Source organism: Drosophila yakuba, chromosome 3L (genome assembly GCF_016746365.2).
Source record: "Drosophila yakuba strain Tai18E2 chromosome 3L, Prin_Dyak_Tai18E2_2.1, whole genome shotgun sequence".
NCBI lineage: Eukaryota > Metazoa > Arthropoda > Insecta > Diptera > Drosophilidae > Drosophila > Drosophila yakuba.
Genome location: NC_052529.2, coordinates 11,949,912 through 11,968,107, shown reverse-complemented (window position 1 = coordinate 11,968,107; position 18,196 = coordinate 11,949,912). Strand labels below are relative to the sequence as shown.

Genomic DNA, 18,196 nt, shown 5'->3' with positions numbered 1-18,196 from the left:
TAGGTACTTGCATACATATCTATGTATGTACATACTTACACATCTTTGTATGTACATACTTACATAACTATTTATGTACATACTTACATATATTTGTATGTACATACTTACATATCTATTTATGTACATACTTACATACCTATGTATGCATCTATGATCTAAACGGAGTCCTGGACAATTGACCGACTCCATTGATGGGGCGGTGACCACCCATCCAGCCGTAAGTAATTGGGAAATTTGCAGAAAATTAGCATTTGCCGAACATGCCAGTCCTTGTTGCCAGTTTTCAATGTTGGAAACCGCATTATGCACACAAACGAAACCCATTTCCCATCGAAAAGCAGACAAATTTCAGTTAATTATTACACAGCTCGTCCCTAATCCATTTATAACAATTCATCTTGCTGGACCACCATGGACACACTTGGAGTATTGATGTGTATTTGTCCATTGTCTCTCTTAGCCCAAAATTTGGCCACCGCATTTGGGTGTTGGATTACAAATGATGTCCATTTGCCCAATTGGCAGCTACCACTAGGTTTATATTATTTATATAATGGGGTATTGTTGATTCAGTTTCGCTTGGGCATCTTATTATAGTGTTTTCAAAGAAAAAACAAATGCAAAAATAGCAGAAGTGAAGGAAGAACAGCTTTTCACAAAGAGGAAACTGCTTAAATTGCATTAAATACATTTAAAACATAAATAAACCAGTTAACAAGCCGCTGCAGATACTATAAATACTTAAGTCATCTGAATGTCAATTGATAGTACACAGGCATTTATTTGTACTTCCAATTCGAAATGGACTTACTACGGCTGCAGCCCAATTCACCACGCTCATTTGACCTGGCCAGCTCACGACTCCACTACTTACAACTGGGCTCGTAAGAGTTGGCCAACAAAACAGGCTCACTCTCGTAATTAAGCGCTGCCCTGTGTCCCCGGGGTGCAGTTAATGTTGTGGTGCCATAAATTTGACTTTTGCCTGTGTTGTTCCGATGTCTGTGAATTGGGTTATTTACGGCCAAATGCTGCATTTGCCAGCTGACCAGGAGTTTTGTAGGGCTAAGAGCAGCGAGCCCATATTCAATTTGGCACACACACTTGGCTAAAAAACGTCCACTGTACATTTGAGTTCAATACTAATTTGTACTAACTTTTAAGTTTCGGTATAGTTAGGATTTTTTGCATAGGCAGCCATGCTGTTTATATTTACTTTTAATAATATTATAAATGTGAAAGAATATAAAATATAATTTTATTTTAATTTTTAAGGATTTTTCGAATATTTCTAAAAGCAGCAGTTTAACTCATTTTCCGACGATAAATACTTGATTTTAAACACAGCCAATGCCCATCAGTCCACATCACAACCATGCCCCCCCTTTGGCTGCTTTCAAATCGCCGGTGGACACGTTGGAGCCATCAAACTGGGGGACACATGCCAGCATCAGCTCTGGTAATTTCGCCATTTTGGCCTGGTTGTTGTGGTGGTAATTTTCCCGCGACTGACGACTTTACAGCTACGCACTTAAAAGTGAAAAAAATGAGTTGGACCGGTTTTTGCGCGGGGAAAGCTGCGCCATCAACAAGTTTTCCCGTTTCCCGCCTGCAAAGTGCAGTTTCGCCAAGGAAACTCCGGCTCCGCGTGGAAGGAAACGTTACAAGGATGTGACAGGAGCCTCCCACTATCAACTACATGCAAGCAATAGTGTATGTACAGAGAGAGAAAATGCAAGCGAATTTATGGCATTCTAAGCTAATTTCTATTGCCTGCGGAGTAACAACATTATTATTAGAATTATACAAATATGGTAAATATTTAAGGGTATAAGGATCTATAATTAATATGCATATATCTCACAGTACACATACACAACTTTGTATCCGTCTCACTGTCGACTTGTCCATCTGCCTGCTTGTTACATCGTGAAATGTGACAATCTGCAGAGAAGTTGCAACGCAGGTGGAAGGAAGACATCGAGCTGGAGGACTCCGGACTCAGGCACTCAGCTGTGCACGTTTATGGACAACATAATGGCGGAATCGAGTTGGGCGCAATGTAACACCCACACGAGGAGGCGAAAGGATAAAGACGTACATATGTACATACAGGCAGGTGAGAGAGACGAGCTCATGGAAATATTCATAAGGAAAATATTAAAAATGAATTACCAGCTAAGGCAGAGGCAAACAAACGCAAACTCCCGGAGATAAATCGCAAAACTGGGAGCTACCCAAGCCCGGCCATCCAATCTCACCCAGAATTGCACCATGGGAGGTAAAGTTCCTATGTGTGTTAGTATCTACTTTACACAACCATTTGTACATATATGTACATAGTTATTCGAAACCAACCAACAGATTTAGTTAACCTTAAAGGTTTAAATACCATTTACAAATTGAAGAGGAAATACACCTAAGAGCGAAACTATAGTTGTCCCCAAAATGTGTGTGTATTTTTCCAAGTTAAGATGCTAACTTTAAACCAATGAAATGGGCTTCGATTTTCTATCGTTCGTAAACTTTGAATTTTCAATTAGGCGATCATCAATGATTCCCCGCGTGAAGTCGGTTAATTTGCCCATCTTCTTCTGGACGCTGCGCATCCGGCGGAGTATTATACTAGTGTACGGCCGTAGTCCGTTTGCCTCCGTTTGCCGTTCATGCATGAGCACGCCTGTTTTTTTTTTGTTTTGCTGCCCCATTCGGTTACGTTGCACAGTGGACACAAAGGCTAGTTTTGTTGTCAAAATACATGTAATACTTTTAATTTAAATGTGTTATTAAATGTTTAATTTAAATGTGTTATTAAATGTTTAATTTAAATGTATTTAAATGTATTCATGCATTGAAAAACCAATGTTCACCGACATAGTTTACAGATTTACACGTTTAAAAAAGTAAAGAAAAAATACTTTCAATGAAAATCGTGAAGCTTACAAATTTCCAACTACTTTTTTTCGTGTGAAAAAGGCCAGCTAGTTTGTCATTAGAAACAATGTTGAAAAACTTGTAATGAAAAGGAAACGAATCAATACAAATAGCACATTTTTCATGAGCCAAACTACTAGTTAGTTAGTTAAATTAGAAAACAAATTATTTAAGATGTGCCCAGTTTTTGCAAAACTGCGAACCAATGTGCCCGCTTACACTTCCGCTTTCTTCTTTTGGCAACTGGATGTCGCCTTTGGGGCTCCTTTGGAGACCGGAAAAAGCCAACATTTTCCTTTCGATTCGATGGGATTCGATTCTTTTTGCCAATTGCCCGAGACTGCGTCCTGTCGGCGAATATGACGAATACGTTACCTACGTGACGGCGACGTTACTCATACGCACCGTGGGTCGCTCCAGACATCTCAGCGTTCAGCCCACGTTCGCGAAATATTTTGAACTCAGCTCTCTGGGCGATATTTGTTTTTCGCTTTTGCATATTTTGCGGGCAATTTGGGTAAAAGGATTTCCGCACTCTGCGACGCCGTCTTCAGTTTGCGGCTTTCCTTTTTTCCCTTAGCTCGGCACACACATTTTCCTCGGCGCCTCGTCAAATCGCTCACGTAAAATATGCATGCGTTTCCTCGGCGGTTTTCGCTCTCAAGTGCCTGCAATTCAATTACATTTCGATTGATTTTCGTGTTTGGCCCCAAATCGAGGAAAAACCTCTCGGTTTTGTTGAGCAGCTTGCGTGTTTCTGGGGCGATTTACGAGCGTGAACCGAAATTTTGCACAAGTGAGGTTTGCCTTGCTGGAAAACCACACCGGTTCATTTGGTTTTGGAACACCTGTTTGGTAGATAGATAGTCGTTAAACAAGACTCTCTAGCTAAAGGAATGTTTTCTTTAGCGTTCAATTAGTCAACAAAAATCTTAGCAATCACATCCTTCGCTTTTGTTATGCCACTTGCCGCGACAGTTGAAATGAAAAGCTGAAATCAGTGATATCCAGAAAAAGCTGAAACAGCCACTGAAATTGTGCAGATACACAGATGCAGATACGCCAACAAATGATATATACAAACATATCTACAAATATGTACATATATATATTTGGCTACTCACTTATGTTGTTTTTTGCAGATTGCTCCCTTTAAGCAAATAAAAAAAAGTGGGCACCACGCCGAAAACAAATAAAATTAAATGGGAAATGGGAGAAAGGGAGAAAGGGAATGGGGAATCGAAAATCCAAGTTGGCTCGTGATCGGGTCAATAGTGAGCCAAAGGCAAATCCTTAAAAGAAATGAAACGAGATTTTGTGCGCTTTTCACATTCGAATATTACAGGTATTTGGAATTAACCATATAATCAAACCACAAATGAGCAAGCCCAATAATTTATGCTGAGCATCACAGAATGCCTTTCCATTCAGTTGAATTTATGTATTTTAATCAATTTCCCTTGCTATGGCAGTAAAATGTCGTAGATTTGTGCAACTGAATTGATGCCTCAATTATTCGAATGGCAGTGGCATTTAATGGGTTTTCTAGCAATAAATAGGGGAAAACACACAAGACAAACTCTCTGCTGTATCCTGGCTCATTATCGGAATCAATTAAATTTTTCAGATGTATCGTTAGCACGCCCAAGGCCCAAGGCCATGTCAGCACATTCACGGCACTCGGCGAGAGTCCTCCAAAATACGCCCACGGGACCCATACGAGTACACCTTCAAAATGGCCCAACATCAATCGCAATCGCGGCATGCGTATCCAAGCATGTATGTACATATGTATGTACCTTGCGAACTTGGTTTGTCTTTTCTCGGGGAGCCACCCCCACCATCAGCATCCTTGGGTGAAACATTTGACGAGTTTGTACATACCCAATGTATGTACATTTTCATTGGATGCATCTTTCGGTTCCTAGTTATATTTTCATTCAGTACTATCATGATTATGAAAACAAGTAGGGATAAATGGTACAACATTTCACATTGGTTTATGGAGTTTACATTTATATATTTGCCTAGAATATTACCATGTTTACTTTGCCATAGTCATTGTGAGACTAGACTGCTTGAAGGTCTGGAACCAGCATAAAGTTCACCAAAAAAGGACGATTCAAAACTGAAAGGCAGCTGCAGCTGACAGTCAAAGGACTCGGAAGGGCAGATAGGCGGTCATAAGATTATTTTTACTAGTGACCCGATGACCGTAAAAATGAACGCCCGCAGCAGCAGTACAAACAGTGGAGTCTGCGGTCTAAAGTACTCGCTCATGCGGAGCGGACATCCTGCAAGGGATCTGGAGTTCCGTATCCTAGCTGTCCACCAATTTGCTTTGTTGTCGCCGCCCGTCTGCCGTTTTATGAACTTTGAACTTCACCCCTTTTTCTCTGAACCCTCCCACATTTCGGCATCGCAGTGGGCTTAACTTCAGGGCGATGATATCACCAAGGCTGTGATCATAAAATTTTACGGGCTGCTTTGGATTGCACGGCGGTATCGCCTCGAGTGTCATATATTGTTGAACACTTGAAATTAATGCGCGATTGACACCTTCAAAGCACTTCAAGATGACTGCGGAAATTACAAGATTCAACACTTCATGTGGTTGGCTTGGGACATAAACTTGAACCCATGCTTGATATGTGTACATAATCCAATACCTATTGGTATTGTCTCGGGTTCGACAACAAAGTCTAATCGACAAAAACTGATTTTTGAAGCCTGTTTCTGCATTAATTGTAAACAAGTTAACGAGAGATTCTCTATCCTAGATTGAGAATTGGTATAGGTATATCAATTTTATTGTTGCTTCGTTCAATAATTGTTTGGCTTCTATGACCGAGAATAGTTATAAAAATATAACATGTATAGTTGCCTTTTAGGTTGACTGACTTGGTGCCAATACCTCGGCTCTCATGCGCTCCATGCTTATGCCCTCCAAATGGACATCCATGGACGTTGGCATGGCCTCCACTTCTGCTCTGATTCCCTGATTTGATGGAGCCTTTGATTTGATGTATATGGTCTCGCCACTCAGTGGATCATCGCTGGACTTGACAATAGAACTTAGAACTTCAGACACATTGCGTATACGCACGGGTGGTTTCTCGTCGCCTGCATCTGCATCGGGTTGTGGTGGCTCCTCAGCGATTTGTCGAGTCATCTTGGAAAATCTAGCGTAAATCTCGTACTGGCTGTGATCGAAGGTTTTGCCATGCCGATTGTACTGCTTTACAGTTTGCCTTCGCAGCTTTTTGCGATCCGCAAGTTCACGGGTAGTGACACCCACGGCCACCACGGCAATGTGACTTTCGCTGTGCTCCAGATGGTAACCATCGCTTTGGCAGCTACTGATCACAGCCCGCACCACCTCGTTGCAATCCACTCGGCGCCGGAACAGATCAGTGAGTCTGGTGGCAATCTTTTGGATATTTGACGGATCAAATACCGCTCTGGCGAGCGGAGTCAGCAGAATTTTCTGCCGCGGATTGTGGTGCAACGGCAAGAGGGAACAGATCTTCGCAACTGCCAGTAGGCCCGCCTGCTTCACAGTCATGTATAGCTTGCCGCCTCCAAGGCGTGGCTGTCCGCTGATCGGTTTGTGGAACGTGTAAGTATAAATATAGACACTGGTACCACCATGGAATACCAGACGCCACATCTGATCCATGCCACTCTGCTTCAGCTGCCGCATCCTGGGGCACAGCTCAAATAACACTCGGTTCGCAAAGTCGATGCTCTCGCTCTTATCAGATCCGTGGTCAACTCGAAAGTCTGGACATATCTCGGCAAAGGTATCGCACAGCAACTTGAAGTTGAATTCGCTGGCACGCTTTCGGGATCCGCTGGCCATGATTTCTTATAAGTGAAGCAAAACGATATCAAAATGTGTACTGTTTGTACAAATCTACATACTTATACGTTTATATATGGAACCTCTGTTCGTAGGGAGACTCAGTACATAAGAGTCTGTAAACAATTGAAAACTGCCGATCTCCGCGGAAACGTTTTCTTCTGCTGGAAAAAGAATTGCAACTGAATGGACTACGAGCTCAACGAAATTTGATATCCGATCGATATAAGGGGCCCCCTTAGATCGATATATGTGACCACACAGAAGAAAATACTTCATACAAAGAAACGCTTGTGAAAATTGCTTCTTGAATAAATATAATATTTAATGGTCTTACGATTGTTGTCCCAGTTCTTACGCAAAGTTAATTAACTATGCATATTTTTGTCTAAATAAATTTAATGCTTATATATGATAATTATTAGTGGCAAAGAGCTTCTTCAACCAAAGAAGTGGTTCAGTTTTCCAAAATTAAATGCATCTTAAATGAAATTTAATAAATGATGATGAGAATAAAATGTAATCGAGCCCCGCAGATTTTACCAACCTGCCAGAGGATATACATTTATGTGGTTATAACATGGCGACAGAAGGGACGAGGCTGCTTTTCACCTCCGAATTTAATGAGCTTTCACGGCACGTGATTATTAGGCGAACGGGCGTACGTGTGCGATTCTTTGCCCAAAGTTACCATCCCAACCCATCGCATCCTACCCTATTGCAACCGGTTACAGGTGCTGACAATTTCGCAGCTCCACGGATCCACGGCAGGAAAAGTGTTTTCCTTCGCCGCACTCACATCCACATGGTGGATACACCGCTGTAGCCACATGGGCGCTATTTCGTAGTCGCAGTTCTTCCAGCACTCCACCCACATCCTCACATATATTTAACATTTTTCCCTGCTCCTTTTAGGGCGTAACATAAGCAATTTTTCGCGACGCTGAAAAACTTTTAACCCGCTCTGTCCATACATTTTCTTCTGAATCTGCTTCTGCCCACCTCCACCTACCAAAATATATGTACTATCCAGGTAGGAAAATTTATACAGACTTTCCTTGCTACTGCGTGTAATTTGATATGCTTGAAGACGAGGAACAGTCTGAAAAAATAGCTTTAAAATAATAGATAAATTGCCAATCTGAACGAAGACTTTTCCTTCCAGTTATGAATATTTACCTATGTATTTTCCTAATGATTGTTGATTTTGCCTTGAAGTTAGTTCATTATTCAGGTTATTATATTTATAAATATTTTTGGTTAGATGTTTATTGAATAACTAACAAATTAGTGGTAAGTATTAGTAACTGACACGATCAGTTTATTATAAATTGTCGTTCAAGAGATTGAATTCACTTAAATCTGAAATAAGTTATTGCATTTGAAATTTGTCGCAAAGCGCATGCTAAGATCCTTTTAGTGCCTTCGTTTTGGCTTATACGAATTGTGGCCATGTTTTCCGTCTCCAATATTTTCATGCGCAATGGCGAGCTCGGTTTGCGAATTGATTACCGCCGTTAGTTCATCGACGATCTCGTCCAGGGTGAGCGGATGTCCATTGGCCACCATAACGGCCAGGATGAGGGGCGCCAAGATGTCGTTGTGGCAGCCGTCCATTGCGCTTCCTTCGTCCGCAGTATTGGAAATTTTCTAAAAATACAACACGAGAGCTCAATTTGGAATATTCGATCTCTGTGCTCATGCAAATTTATGACATCTCGACTGACATGCCCATCGGCGGCTACTTTGGATATATGTACATACAAACATAGCTTATCGGGTTTTTCCTGTGGAGCTGTGCAGTTCTTGGGTGGGGAATTTCAATTGGAAAAGTGTCACTTGTCAGTTGGTCACAGTCCATTGTGTTTCACCCTTTGTTGCTGCCCTCGCCACCCATGCTGTGCATTTTTTCTGCGATACATCAATACGCCGGAATAGGAAGGTCGATGGCGTTGTGGGTGGGTATGTATATACATAGATGCAGATACATTTCGTATGCAAATTGGTCGCAAGTCGGAGACCGTCAGTTGATAATAAATAAACAAGGGAGAGCGCTATAGTCGAGTTCCCCGACTATCAGATACCCGTTACTCAGCGGAAGTGCGAACAAGATATTTCAAAATATTTCTGGCATATCGATAGAAATTGAGAAAAATAAATACTTTCTATATATCAATAGATAAGGTAACACTTTAATTATCGATACGATCGGCTAGTCGAAATATTGACGCCGCACACGATCGAGAAAGCACTGCTCAAATGGAATCTAAAATGAATAAGTGAGTTTATAAAATGAAGTTATGGCTTTTCCCCCTGACATCTCCAATTCCAGGCTACAGCCAGAGTTTTCCGAATTCTTGAAGAACAAAGAATTCTCCGATTGTAATATGGAGGTGGAAAACAAATCCTTTGAATGCCACAAAGTTATTTTGGCCAGTGCATCGGAGTTTTTTGAGCGCATGTTTCTCAGTGATTTCAAGGAGTCCCAATCGGGAAAAATTGTCTTAACTGATGTCAAGCCAGAAACATTTGCCCATTTCCTCCATTATGTGTACACCTACGATGCAAACACTCTTAAAAAGCTCACATGCTAAATGGTAATGGAGCTACTCCAATGCGGCTCCACCTGGCTCGTGGAGTCTCTCGTCTCCGATTGCGTGGAGATTATGAAGGGGAAAATAACCATACTGGATATCGGCGATCTTCTCAGAGTCTTCCAGAAAGCTCACGACATAATGCATGAGAACCTCATCAGTCTTTGCGTCCAAGTGAGTCAACTACTTTTGTTTAATATGTGCTAAAACCAGATAAGAACGCAACTCACAGTTGCCTTATTTGTATTTAAAGTGTATAAGTATTTGTATTAAAAGTGTATATAATAGTTATTGATTTATATTTAGGAAATACGGAAACGCTTTTCCCAAAGAATGAATTGCTACGAAGTTCTGTTCCTAACTTCAGATGTCTTCGAGCAGTATCTCATTATCACCGAGGGGTATTTGCCTCAGATCGAGAGGTTCAAAATGATGCAGACTTACCTAACCGTTAATGGGTTAATAGACAATGGGGCGGTCAATGGTGTTGTTGGTCAAGTGGAACTTCCGGAAACTACCAATAAAGACGGCGGACAAATAGAGAAGAAAGAAGGTGAATCTAATGATGAGGATTGCTCTGAATCTAATGGTGAACCCCCAACTTGGATACGCCTAATTCTCGATACAAACGAGAAGAAAGCACATGAAGTGACCATCCCAGAAGAGCCAAAGGACAAACTCATACACCAAGAATATGTAAAAACTCTATTGGGCCATATAAAATTCGGTAGTATGTTGAAAAAAGATTTTTACAGCGTAGTTGGCAAGTCTGGTTTGTTGAACGAAAAGGAAAAATACGAATATCTCTACCTAACCCAATAAACCAATACAAAAATGTATTCGAAAGATGGTTTATAATTACTCTACTAATATTATTACATATATTGCATTTACACATATATAAAGAATATACTCCATCGTCAGGACAATTTATGTAAAACATAGATGCTAAGGAGCCTTTATATTATCATTTCATTTTAAATAAAGCTTAGCCTTCATATGTGAAAGCATATGCAGGGAAAGGGTTTCATTTTACTTTTAAAACTTAATAAAACGACTGAGGATGTATACCATTTTACTGAAGGAGTAAAGGGTATACAAAAAATTGAGACGACACATATGCAAATGAGCAGCGGATATGACGCCAACGCCCACATCCATACACAAGCGCAATCTTCAGCTTAGCCCATTTCATTTGGATAGTACACAAACGGAACTCCACGACAGGGCCTGGTCTTTCTGATTTGCGGAGATTTGTTTCACATCGCCTAGATTGCACTTATCAACACGGTTTCAGATTCAAAAATGCGGGCGTCAACCAACTTGGAAAAACAAGTACATGATGCACAGCAAGGAGTTCGACATGGACAAGTTCAGAGTGTGGGACACGTTCCTCAAGAATGCTGCTCCTGCAAAGTGCTGAAATGACAGAAACTGCGATAAACGTAACCGGTTTCAGAAACCTATTCGGCAGGACAATGCTATCCATTTATACAACTGGGATATTGCATTAATAGTTCTTTATTTTATGTCTTGTTTACTCAACATTTAACCATCGTATTAATAAAATAAAGTTTTCTTTGGTTTAATATACGCTTGATGATACAAGTAAATATTTAATATGAAAAGAATTTTTGTAAAACACATATAAAAGTATTAACGATTGAATTTAAAATCTCTTCACTATATTTTATAACTTCTTTTGAAAATAAATTGATTAACCTTTATAATTATGAGATTCAATAATTGTTTATAATTCTATGTTTACCCTAATTATTTTACTAGACATACCAACGTACTATTAACCTATATAAATTATACAAACATAAGCTTTCTTATAAAAATCTTTGGAAATCGGAACAGAAACAGAAATTTCCATTTGATAAGGAGCGGAAATTATTTAGTTTTCTCAGTTGGCTTAGGCTTACGCTTCTGGAGCAAAACCATTGATAACTTGAGCCGTTTATACTCTGCGTGCGAGCAGAGACCCACGGCATGCAAAATGGAATCCTTGGTGAATTCTGCCTGGTCGTATTCTTTGCTTCTCTCCGCCGGCTTACAATTGGCACGAGCGCGACTCAGAGCTGCCTGTAGATTTAGACGGCTTTTTCTCACATCCAGGTTGGTGTGTGAGGGTGAAAGTGGGTCTGGTGATTCCACAATGGGCGGAATCTCAACAGTGGGCTCTATTCCTTCTATTATGAAATACTTTCTGATCAACTGAGCCTCGTTGGGTCGCTCCATTACGAAACACGGCTTGAGGGCTATATTCGGGTTAACGATGAGTGGAATTATAGCTGCACTGACAATGTCTTTGATAACCATTTTGTTCGGCTTTATATCCTGCTCCGTGAAAGCTGAGCAGAAACGATCTATGTCGTCCTGAAGGCGGAGCACCAAGTAGTTGCATTCAGCGTTTAGTTCGTGGAGCATCTCTTCCAGTTCGTTGATGTACTTGTCCTTGATAATGGGATCCTGTAAGTCGTATAACATACAGTTTATTATACTTCATATACTAACTTTAACTAGTTGTAAAAAAGTTCCATTTAAACTTGCTACAGCTTTTAAGCTTATTATATGTATAACGCTAGTAAATGACCAAATGTTGGAAATATGTATATATAAGTTTATATGGAACATGCATCCAATTTTCTACTCACAGCATCCGCCTGTTGCGCGAAAACACTGACTATTGTCTGCAAGAATCGAGAGGATATGAGGTTAAATAGATATATACATATAGATAATGGGTATCCACATACCTGGTGGATCTCCAGATGAGTTTTGATTGCCCGTTGGCAGTAGGCAATATCGTTGACCAATTTTTCCGGCATTTTGTAGAACTTTCGCAAATAATGTTCGAAGAATCTTTGAACATGCATGTCCTTGCTCGGCATGGATTTGGCATTTTGCATCTTCACCAGAAACTCTTTGATGATCTCGTAGCGCTCCTTTGGCGTGAAATCGTTGAAATTAATGTCCTCCATTTCGAATGTTTATTTTATGTTTTGAATGTTAAAAAATATTTTATTTATTTTGATGCCAGAAAATGCCGCTTCCTGATTTAACAGAGTGCCCAGAGTCGGCCAAAGTGGCGATTTGAGACTAGCTAAAAAATAATAGCTACTTAGTGGCAGCCCTGTGACTTCGATATTAAATTAATCGATCTGTACTTGATCTGTCGCTTATCGAATATAAATCGATGTTATTTTTTCGCAACATTTTAGGCAAGATTCAAAAGATCAATAAAGTAATTAGATACTGTATTGAACAACGAGGCAGTGCATTTTGGGTACCGGTAATTAATGGGTAGCCCCAATTTACGACCCAGCACAGCTGTCAATTCAGGCTCAATGTTCTGTTTTGGCAGTAAATATGATTGATAGTATTGGCGGCGGCTGAGCTCGGTTCAACCATGTGCGTAAATAAATTAATTACTCTTTAATTATTCGCATATTGATTACCGAATGGCAGCGGAAACGTGCCCAACTGCGACACAGTGTCCATTACAATTCAGCGTTGCAAGGAAAAACTAAAGAGATCGAAATTGAGCGAATAATTTAAGTGATTTAGTGATTCCTCTTCTAGAATATTGATTTGAAATCAAGTTAGTTGAAGTGATTTTGGATATGTTTGGCACAACATCCAACTCTGGTTTTTGCTCTGTTTTGCGATATCCTCTGGCAACTTTAAAGCTCTTTGGCCCGGCACAAAACTTTCGACCACAAAGGGTCCTGCCGCAGGAGCTCCATAATCCTCAAAAGGCTTTCTCATTGCCAAAGCAACCAGAATACGCAGCAAATCTTGGCCAAAGCAGACACAGATGAAATCCCATCATAAGCTCTGCCTCGACCAAATCTAAACTTCGCTTTCAGCACAAGCAGATTTTAAGACTATGCCTTTGACATTTCTTGTTGTCCGTGGAAACAAGAATGTTGTTTTTCAAGTGTAGTGAGCTGGATTGACTTCCTTTTTAAAGTGCTCGTCATGATATGTAATTATGTACATTTTTTTTTTTGATTTTTATTGCGACACATAGTTTTATTTCGATTTGTGTACTAAACTGCATTCATTTTGAATATAGCAATATTTGCGATCATTTTTGCCTTTCAATTAAAATTTTGAAAATTCCCGCCCAAAATTAATTTTTTATATTGTCATCTTATGTACAGATATGTATGTACATATATATGAAAGTTGTGAACGAAGCACTCCACGTACTTCAGGCGAAATGGAAGTCCGTGTAACTGATGACTCCTGGATGCCAGGCCATATTCATCTTGCGACTTCAAAGGATGGGCGTGGGCAACAATAGATGGTCCCAGGATACAACAATAGTCGCTGCGATGGCTAAGGAGGCACTTTTCGGGGGCGAAAGAAATAAAGGGACCACAAAGCAGAAAAGGGACAATAGCACCTAATGGTGCGTTGTGCTGTCAGTTGTGTTGGTGGTGTCGGTGGTGTTGCTGCTGTTGGGTTTAGTGGTGCTGCTGGCCTGGTGGGTGGATGCTGCCGGTGGTTCCAGTGGTTCCGGCCGGAACAGTGGCCATGCCAGTGGCGGTGCCATCGACGGTGTCCCTCATTTATCATTTACACACCAACGCACGGGAAAACAGTCCGAACACGGCCAAATGATGGGTTGCTTCTCGCTGCCGGGGATAGAAAATCCTCGGTGGAAATTCCATTAACGCTTTATGTCGGCCATGCGGCACATCGGCCCGTCATTTGCATTGATTAAATCACTTTGCGGTCGGCTCGGCAAATGGTTGGAAAAATCCACACCAACTTTCCGCTCAGTCGTTGCGCTCCCCAATTTTTATGCACTTCTGCTGGGTTTACCTCAAAAATTGCCGAAGTTTTATTCGACTTTGCGCCCAAAATCTTTTACCCACGTTTTGTATCCATATTTCCAGTCTTTTGACGGCAATTTTAATTTTGGTTCTTGATTTTGTTGTGATACAGCGAAAGGTGTTATTTTGCATTTCTTATTATTGTTTTTCAATGTACTGCTTCTAGCACGGCTCTTTTCAAATTGCGAACTTAGTGGGTGGATACGTTTTCTTCTCACCTATTACAGCATTTTTAGGGTAATCCCTGAATCGTTGCCTTTTAACTTGATAAGTATGCCAGTATATCTAATCTTTCTCGATCCGTTTTTTTAAACGCGATAGCTGGTCAAGTTGTTCCAAACTCCTATCGATCGTTAAACAGTCGATAAATCAGTGACTACTAATGACAGTCGACCGGGTGGCAACGCCAGGATATTATCAATCAGCTGTTTTAAGGTTGCTTATTTTCAATTTGCACGTAACTTTCAAAACAATCAAATTTCTTCGGAAATGATTATCCAAAATAGGATTCCCCTTATAGGGCATATTTTAAGACGGTGTCATCAACAAGGTAAGTAGAAATATTTTTTCCACATATGTGCTCCCAAATTAAACTGCCTTTATAATTGATATTTGGATGTCAATAAGCGATGAAAATAAACGCTAGAAAATACAACTTAACAGCATATTTTGGAAAATGGCCAGAAACGGAGCAGAAGGAATTTCGCCAGCATATGCGCATTATCGCGGATTTCATTAGTGAGCCAGAGGAACAGCAGCTTCACGAGGAAATCGAACCCTATATGAGCCGCCTGCGCTACGAGTTCGATCACTGGGACGATGTGGGATAAGATCACGAATATGTTTACATGGATGATAACAGCCATCTTGCAGGCCATTCACGGTTTTCGGGAGACGGAGCGGAAGAAGTGGTTCCCCAAAAACAGAGAGGTCCTGGAGCGCGTGCGCCAAGTCGCCTTCGATGGAGCAATTATGCCCTATGTCCACATCCTGGATCTTGCGCCCGATGGCGTAATCAAGCCCCATGTGGATAGCACGCGAGTAAGTCCGGAGGCGCCTCTGAAGAACAACTTTTACGCTGACATCCTGCTGCCACGCCGCTCCTTGTACATAATGAGCCACACGGCTCGCTACAACTTCACGCACGAGATACTGTCCAAGGAGCACTCCCAGTTTCGGGGTACGCTGGTGCCCAAGACGCGTCGCATTTCCATCATATGTCGCAACGAACCCTAAGCGGGGTATATGTTTTTCGCTGCGAATGAATTTTGGTGCTGTTGAAATCTTGTAAATGAAGAATCAATTATTATTTACTGCAGTCACAAAAGATAATTCTTGTTAATCAAAGTTTGTTAGTCAGTTACCAAAGATGATTCGTGTTTAACAAAGTTTGTTAGAGTTGTACTTAGGTTAACGTATAATGTATAACTAAAACCAATGAAAAAGTAACCTAAACCTACACAAGTAATGTATCACTGTGTTTGCTTACCAACTAGTTTTAAACGAATTGTAAGCGAACAGAACTGTTTCATTTGACTGTCGAATGTTCTACGTCCATTCAACATGGAGTGAAAGTCGATGAGAGTGAGAAGTGTATCTCAGATTAAAAGTTAAGAGCTTAAATAACAACAAATCAGCGTTAGTGGCCTTGCTTGCACAGCTATTGGCGCCTTTTAGTCCACTTGTTTGCTTATTAGAGGTCTTGGCTTGGCTTGTTTGCGCAGAAGATTGAAGACGTCCTGGAAAATCCCGGCGCAAATATAAAATACAGGACGTGATTTTTGGTGGACGATAGGAACATTTTTCGATTTTCAAATGATGTCATTAATTTATACGAAACTCGTTAGTTGGCTGGGGATTTCGCTTATAGGTGTGTTTATAATAAAAACTTTTTGTGGTTTTAAATTCTGGTTAGGCGCGAAATCGATGGTTCGGTTCGAAAGCTCGCTGTTAGTTTCTCTTTCGCTGTTACAAGGCGATCCACAAGACTGTTATGCTTGCGTTCCACCAAGCGCAATTCTGTCTGTTATGTTTCGTTAAAAGGCTATTCTCTGTAGTGAATGGGTAAAATGTTAACTCGTAGAGTAAAGGGTATACTCGGTTTGCTGAACAGTATGTAACATGTACCAGAAATTTCAAATTTTTGAGGAAATGGGCTCTGTTGTTTTAAAGTGACATTAAATAGCCGGTCCACAAAAATAGAGCCTGACTACAATTCTAAAGAACTAAATATCAAATATGTATTATAAAAACATATTAATGCCGAGATTTTTACAATTCTTGCACACGTTGATTTACATAAAGAATTACGACAAATTTGAAGAAGCTGCTGCCTTATAGGTTGAATGTAATTTAGTTTTTAAGTTTTAGTTAATACTTTCAATTTCTAACAATAAAGGCAGTGAGAATGGCAATTTCCCCGGCCCAAGCAAATCTTATTTACGCAATTTTTTTGTACGACTGCTGGGCGGTTGTCTTGCTACCTGGTCACCAGGACTTCAAGATCGCAAAGGTCAGCATTTGTGTTCAGGAACAGAATATGTGAATGTTGGTTTTCTCATTGCGTTCGTGGCTCTTTGGGTTTGTAACTGGGTTAGTTTCCAAGGCGGCAGTTGCAAAATATCTCGTGCAAAACAATGAAAATCCGATACACCTTTTCTTTATTATCTTAGGACGTCGCAGCTGCTGTAGAAAATCCATTTTTGAGCAAGATGTTCCTCTATATGTATATCCATAACATCCAAAGTTATTTATATTGGTTATATAATAGTGCATGAAGACGAAAATATTTAAGTATATTAAGATTTATTTTTTGTTATAGTTATAAATATGAAAGTCACGATATACCATAAAAGGCTCAAAAGAAGAATGGAAGAGCCAGGAAAAGTCAGGAAATCCATTGTTTTATATAAGGATTAGAATCAAAGTAATGCACATGAGGGCATTCAAGGATTAATTAGCGTATTTATTATTTATTTATTCAATATATTTTTATTTGCCTTAACAGACTACAATTGAAAATACCCTTGCAAGACTAATTTCCTATTTCGTTATATCTATACATATGTTCATGTTTTGCAAAAGCCACCGAAACAAATATACATATATACTTACGTTTTTACATTAACCTATTTAAAAATAAATGCGGAGCATTTCTGGACGGGCTCAAAATCCTGGCAAGTGGAGTTATGAAATTGTTTAGCGCAATGAAAACCAAAAGTTTCGCGTAACTTTTTTGGGTGTCCCACTAAAAGGGTGAACTGGCAGCCAAATAATAACAATAATAATCGCAATAACCGAAAAAACAGCTCTGAAAAAAGTTAATTATGGAGTTGCTGCCCCCTATTTGGGGTTTGCCTCCTAAATTTAACGCTGAGATTGTTGTTATTTGTGTACTTTCTGTTGCTTGCAGTTGATAATTTGTTCCAAACTTCCAGTAGCCACTTTGTTCGCAAGGACTTTTAAAAGGGAGAAAGCTTTTTTCCCTTTCGTTTTGTTTCTGGGACAGAGCGAAATGTTGATGGCTCTTTTTTCGACTCACCTGCTACTTTTATTTTCGGGGAACTCATTTTTTCAGACTGGTTTCTTTCTTTCATTTGTTCCTAAAGTTTCTTGATTTTGGCCTACGCGTATCAAGCGTATTCAGGACTGTTTTCAAAGTTTTTTAATGCGCCGTTCAACTAAATATGTGACTTTGTTAACATTGCAAAGAAGTTTAATCCCTATCAAAGCATATTTTATAATTTAAAAAAATTGTATTTCTATTTGATTTTATAAACTCAGAACTAAATAAATATGCTGTTTAAACTGGCACACACTTATGCAATGATATGCCGGAACTATGAATTAGAATAAATCAAAAATATAAGCAATGGACACTTTTAAATTTCGCGCCCTGCTGGAGTTGCCAACGATCGTGTGTATACTAAAATAAACTAACTTCTGACACATAT

At 40.0% G+C, this 18,196-nt stretch overlaps 5 protein-coding genes and 2 long non-coding RNA genes across 8 annotated transcripts; 3 read left to right on the top strand and 4 right to left on the bottom strand.

The window, feature by feature from the left end:
• The first annotated feature begins 657 nt into the window (after positions 1–657).
• LOC26536389 lies at positions 658–2,452 on the top strand. 2 transcript variants are annotated; one of them, XR_005561353.1, is made up of 4 exons: positions 658–1,462; positions 1,527–1,817; positions 1,870–2,122; positions 2,182–2,452. It is a non-coding gene; the product is annotated as an uncharacterized LOC26536389 (long non-coding RNA). The 2 variants fall into 2 exon arrangements; XR_001454107.2 differs by having other exon boundaries at positions 663–1,817.
• A 3,273-nt stretch (positions 2,453–5,725) lies between these two features.
• Positions 5,726–7,059, bottom strand: LOC6533798. The gene is made up of 2 exons (XM_002094463.4): positions 6,862–7,059; positions 5,726–6,804 (listed from the first exon to the last, which is right to left on the bottom strand). Exon 2 carries the CDS (start codon positions 6,797–6,799, stop codon positions 5,825–5,827), a length of 975 nt encoding a protein of 324 aa, XP_002094499.1. The 5' UTR covers positions 6,800–6,804; positions 6,862–7,059; the 3' UTR covers positions 5,726–5,824.
• Positions 7,060–8,037: 978 nt separating this feature from the next.
• Positions 8,038–8,547, bottom strand: LOC6533797. The gene has a single exon (XM_002094462.3). The coding sequence runs from the start codon at positions 8,414–8,416 to the stop codon at positions 8,216–8,218; it is 201 nt and encodes a 66-aa protein (XP_002094498.1). The 5' UTR covers positions 8,417–8,547; the 3' UTR covers positions 8,038–8,215.
• A 438-nt stretch (positions 8,548–8,985) lies between these two features.
• On the top strand, positions 8,986–10,428 carry LOC6533796. Its single transcript, XM_002094461.4, has 3 exons — positions 8,986–9,078; positions 9,132–9,567; positions 9,700–10,428. Exons 2-3 carry the CDS (start codon positions 9,394–9,396, stop codon positions 10,213–10,215), a joined length of 690 nt encoding a protein of 229 aa, XP_002094497.2. The 5' UTR covers positions 8,986–9,078; positions 9,132–9,393; the 3' UTR covers positions 10,216–10,428.
• A 470-nt stretch (positions 10,429–10,898) lies between these two features.
• On the bottom strand, positions 10,899–12,491 carry LOC6533795. The gene is made up of 3 exons (XM_002094460.4): positions 12,156–12,491; positions 12,054–12,089; positions 10,899–11,868 (listed from the first exon to the last, which is right to left on the bottom strand). Exons 1-3 carry the CDS (start codon positions 12,378–12,380, stop codon positions 11,290–11,292), a joined length of 840 nt encoding a protein of 279 aa, XP_002094496.1. The 5' UTR covers positions 12,381–12,491; the 3' UTR covers positions 10,899–11,289.
• A 1,122-nt stretch (positions 12,492–13,613) lies between these two features.
• On the top strand, positions 13,614–15,711 carry LOC6533794 (alpha-ketoglutarate-dependent dioxygenase alkB homolog 7, mitochondrial). Its single transcript, XM_002094459.4, has 3 exons — positions 13,614–14,793; positions 14,871–15,064; positions 15,117–15,711. Exons 1-3 carry the CDS (start codon positions 14,733–14,735, stop codon positions 15,477–15,479), a joined length of 618 nt encoding a protein of 205 aa, XP_002094495.1. The 5' UTR covers positions 13,614–14,732; the 3' UTR covers positions 15,480–15,711.
• On the bottom strand, positions 14,979–18,187 carry LOC120321629. The gene is made up of 2 exons (XR_005561352.1): positions 17,785–18,187; positions 14,979–15,527 (listed from the first exon to the last, which is right to left on the bottom strand). It is a non-coding gene; the product is annotated as an uncharacterized LOC120321629 (long non-coding RNA).
• Between the last annotated feature and the right edge of the window lie 9 nt (positions 18,188–18,196).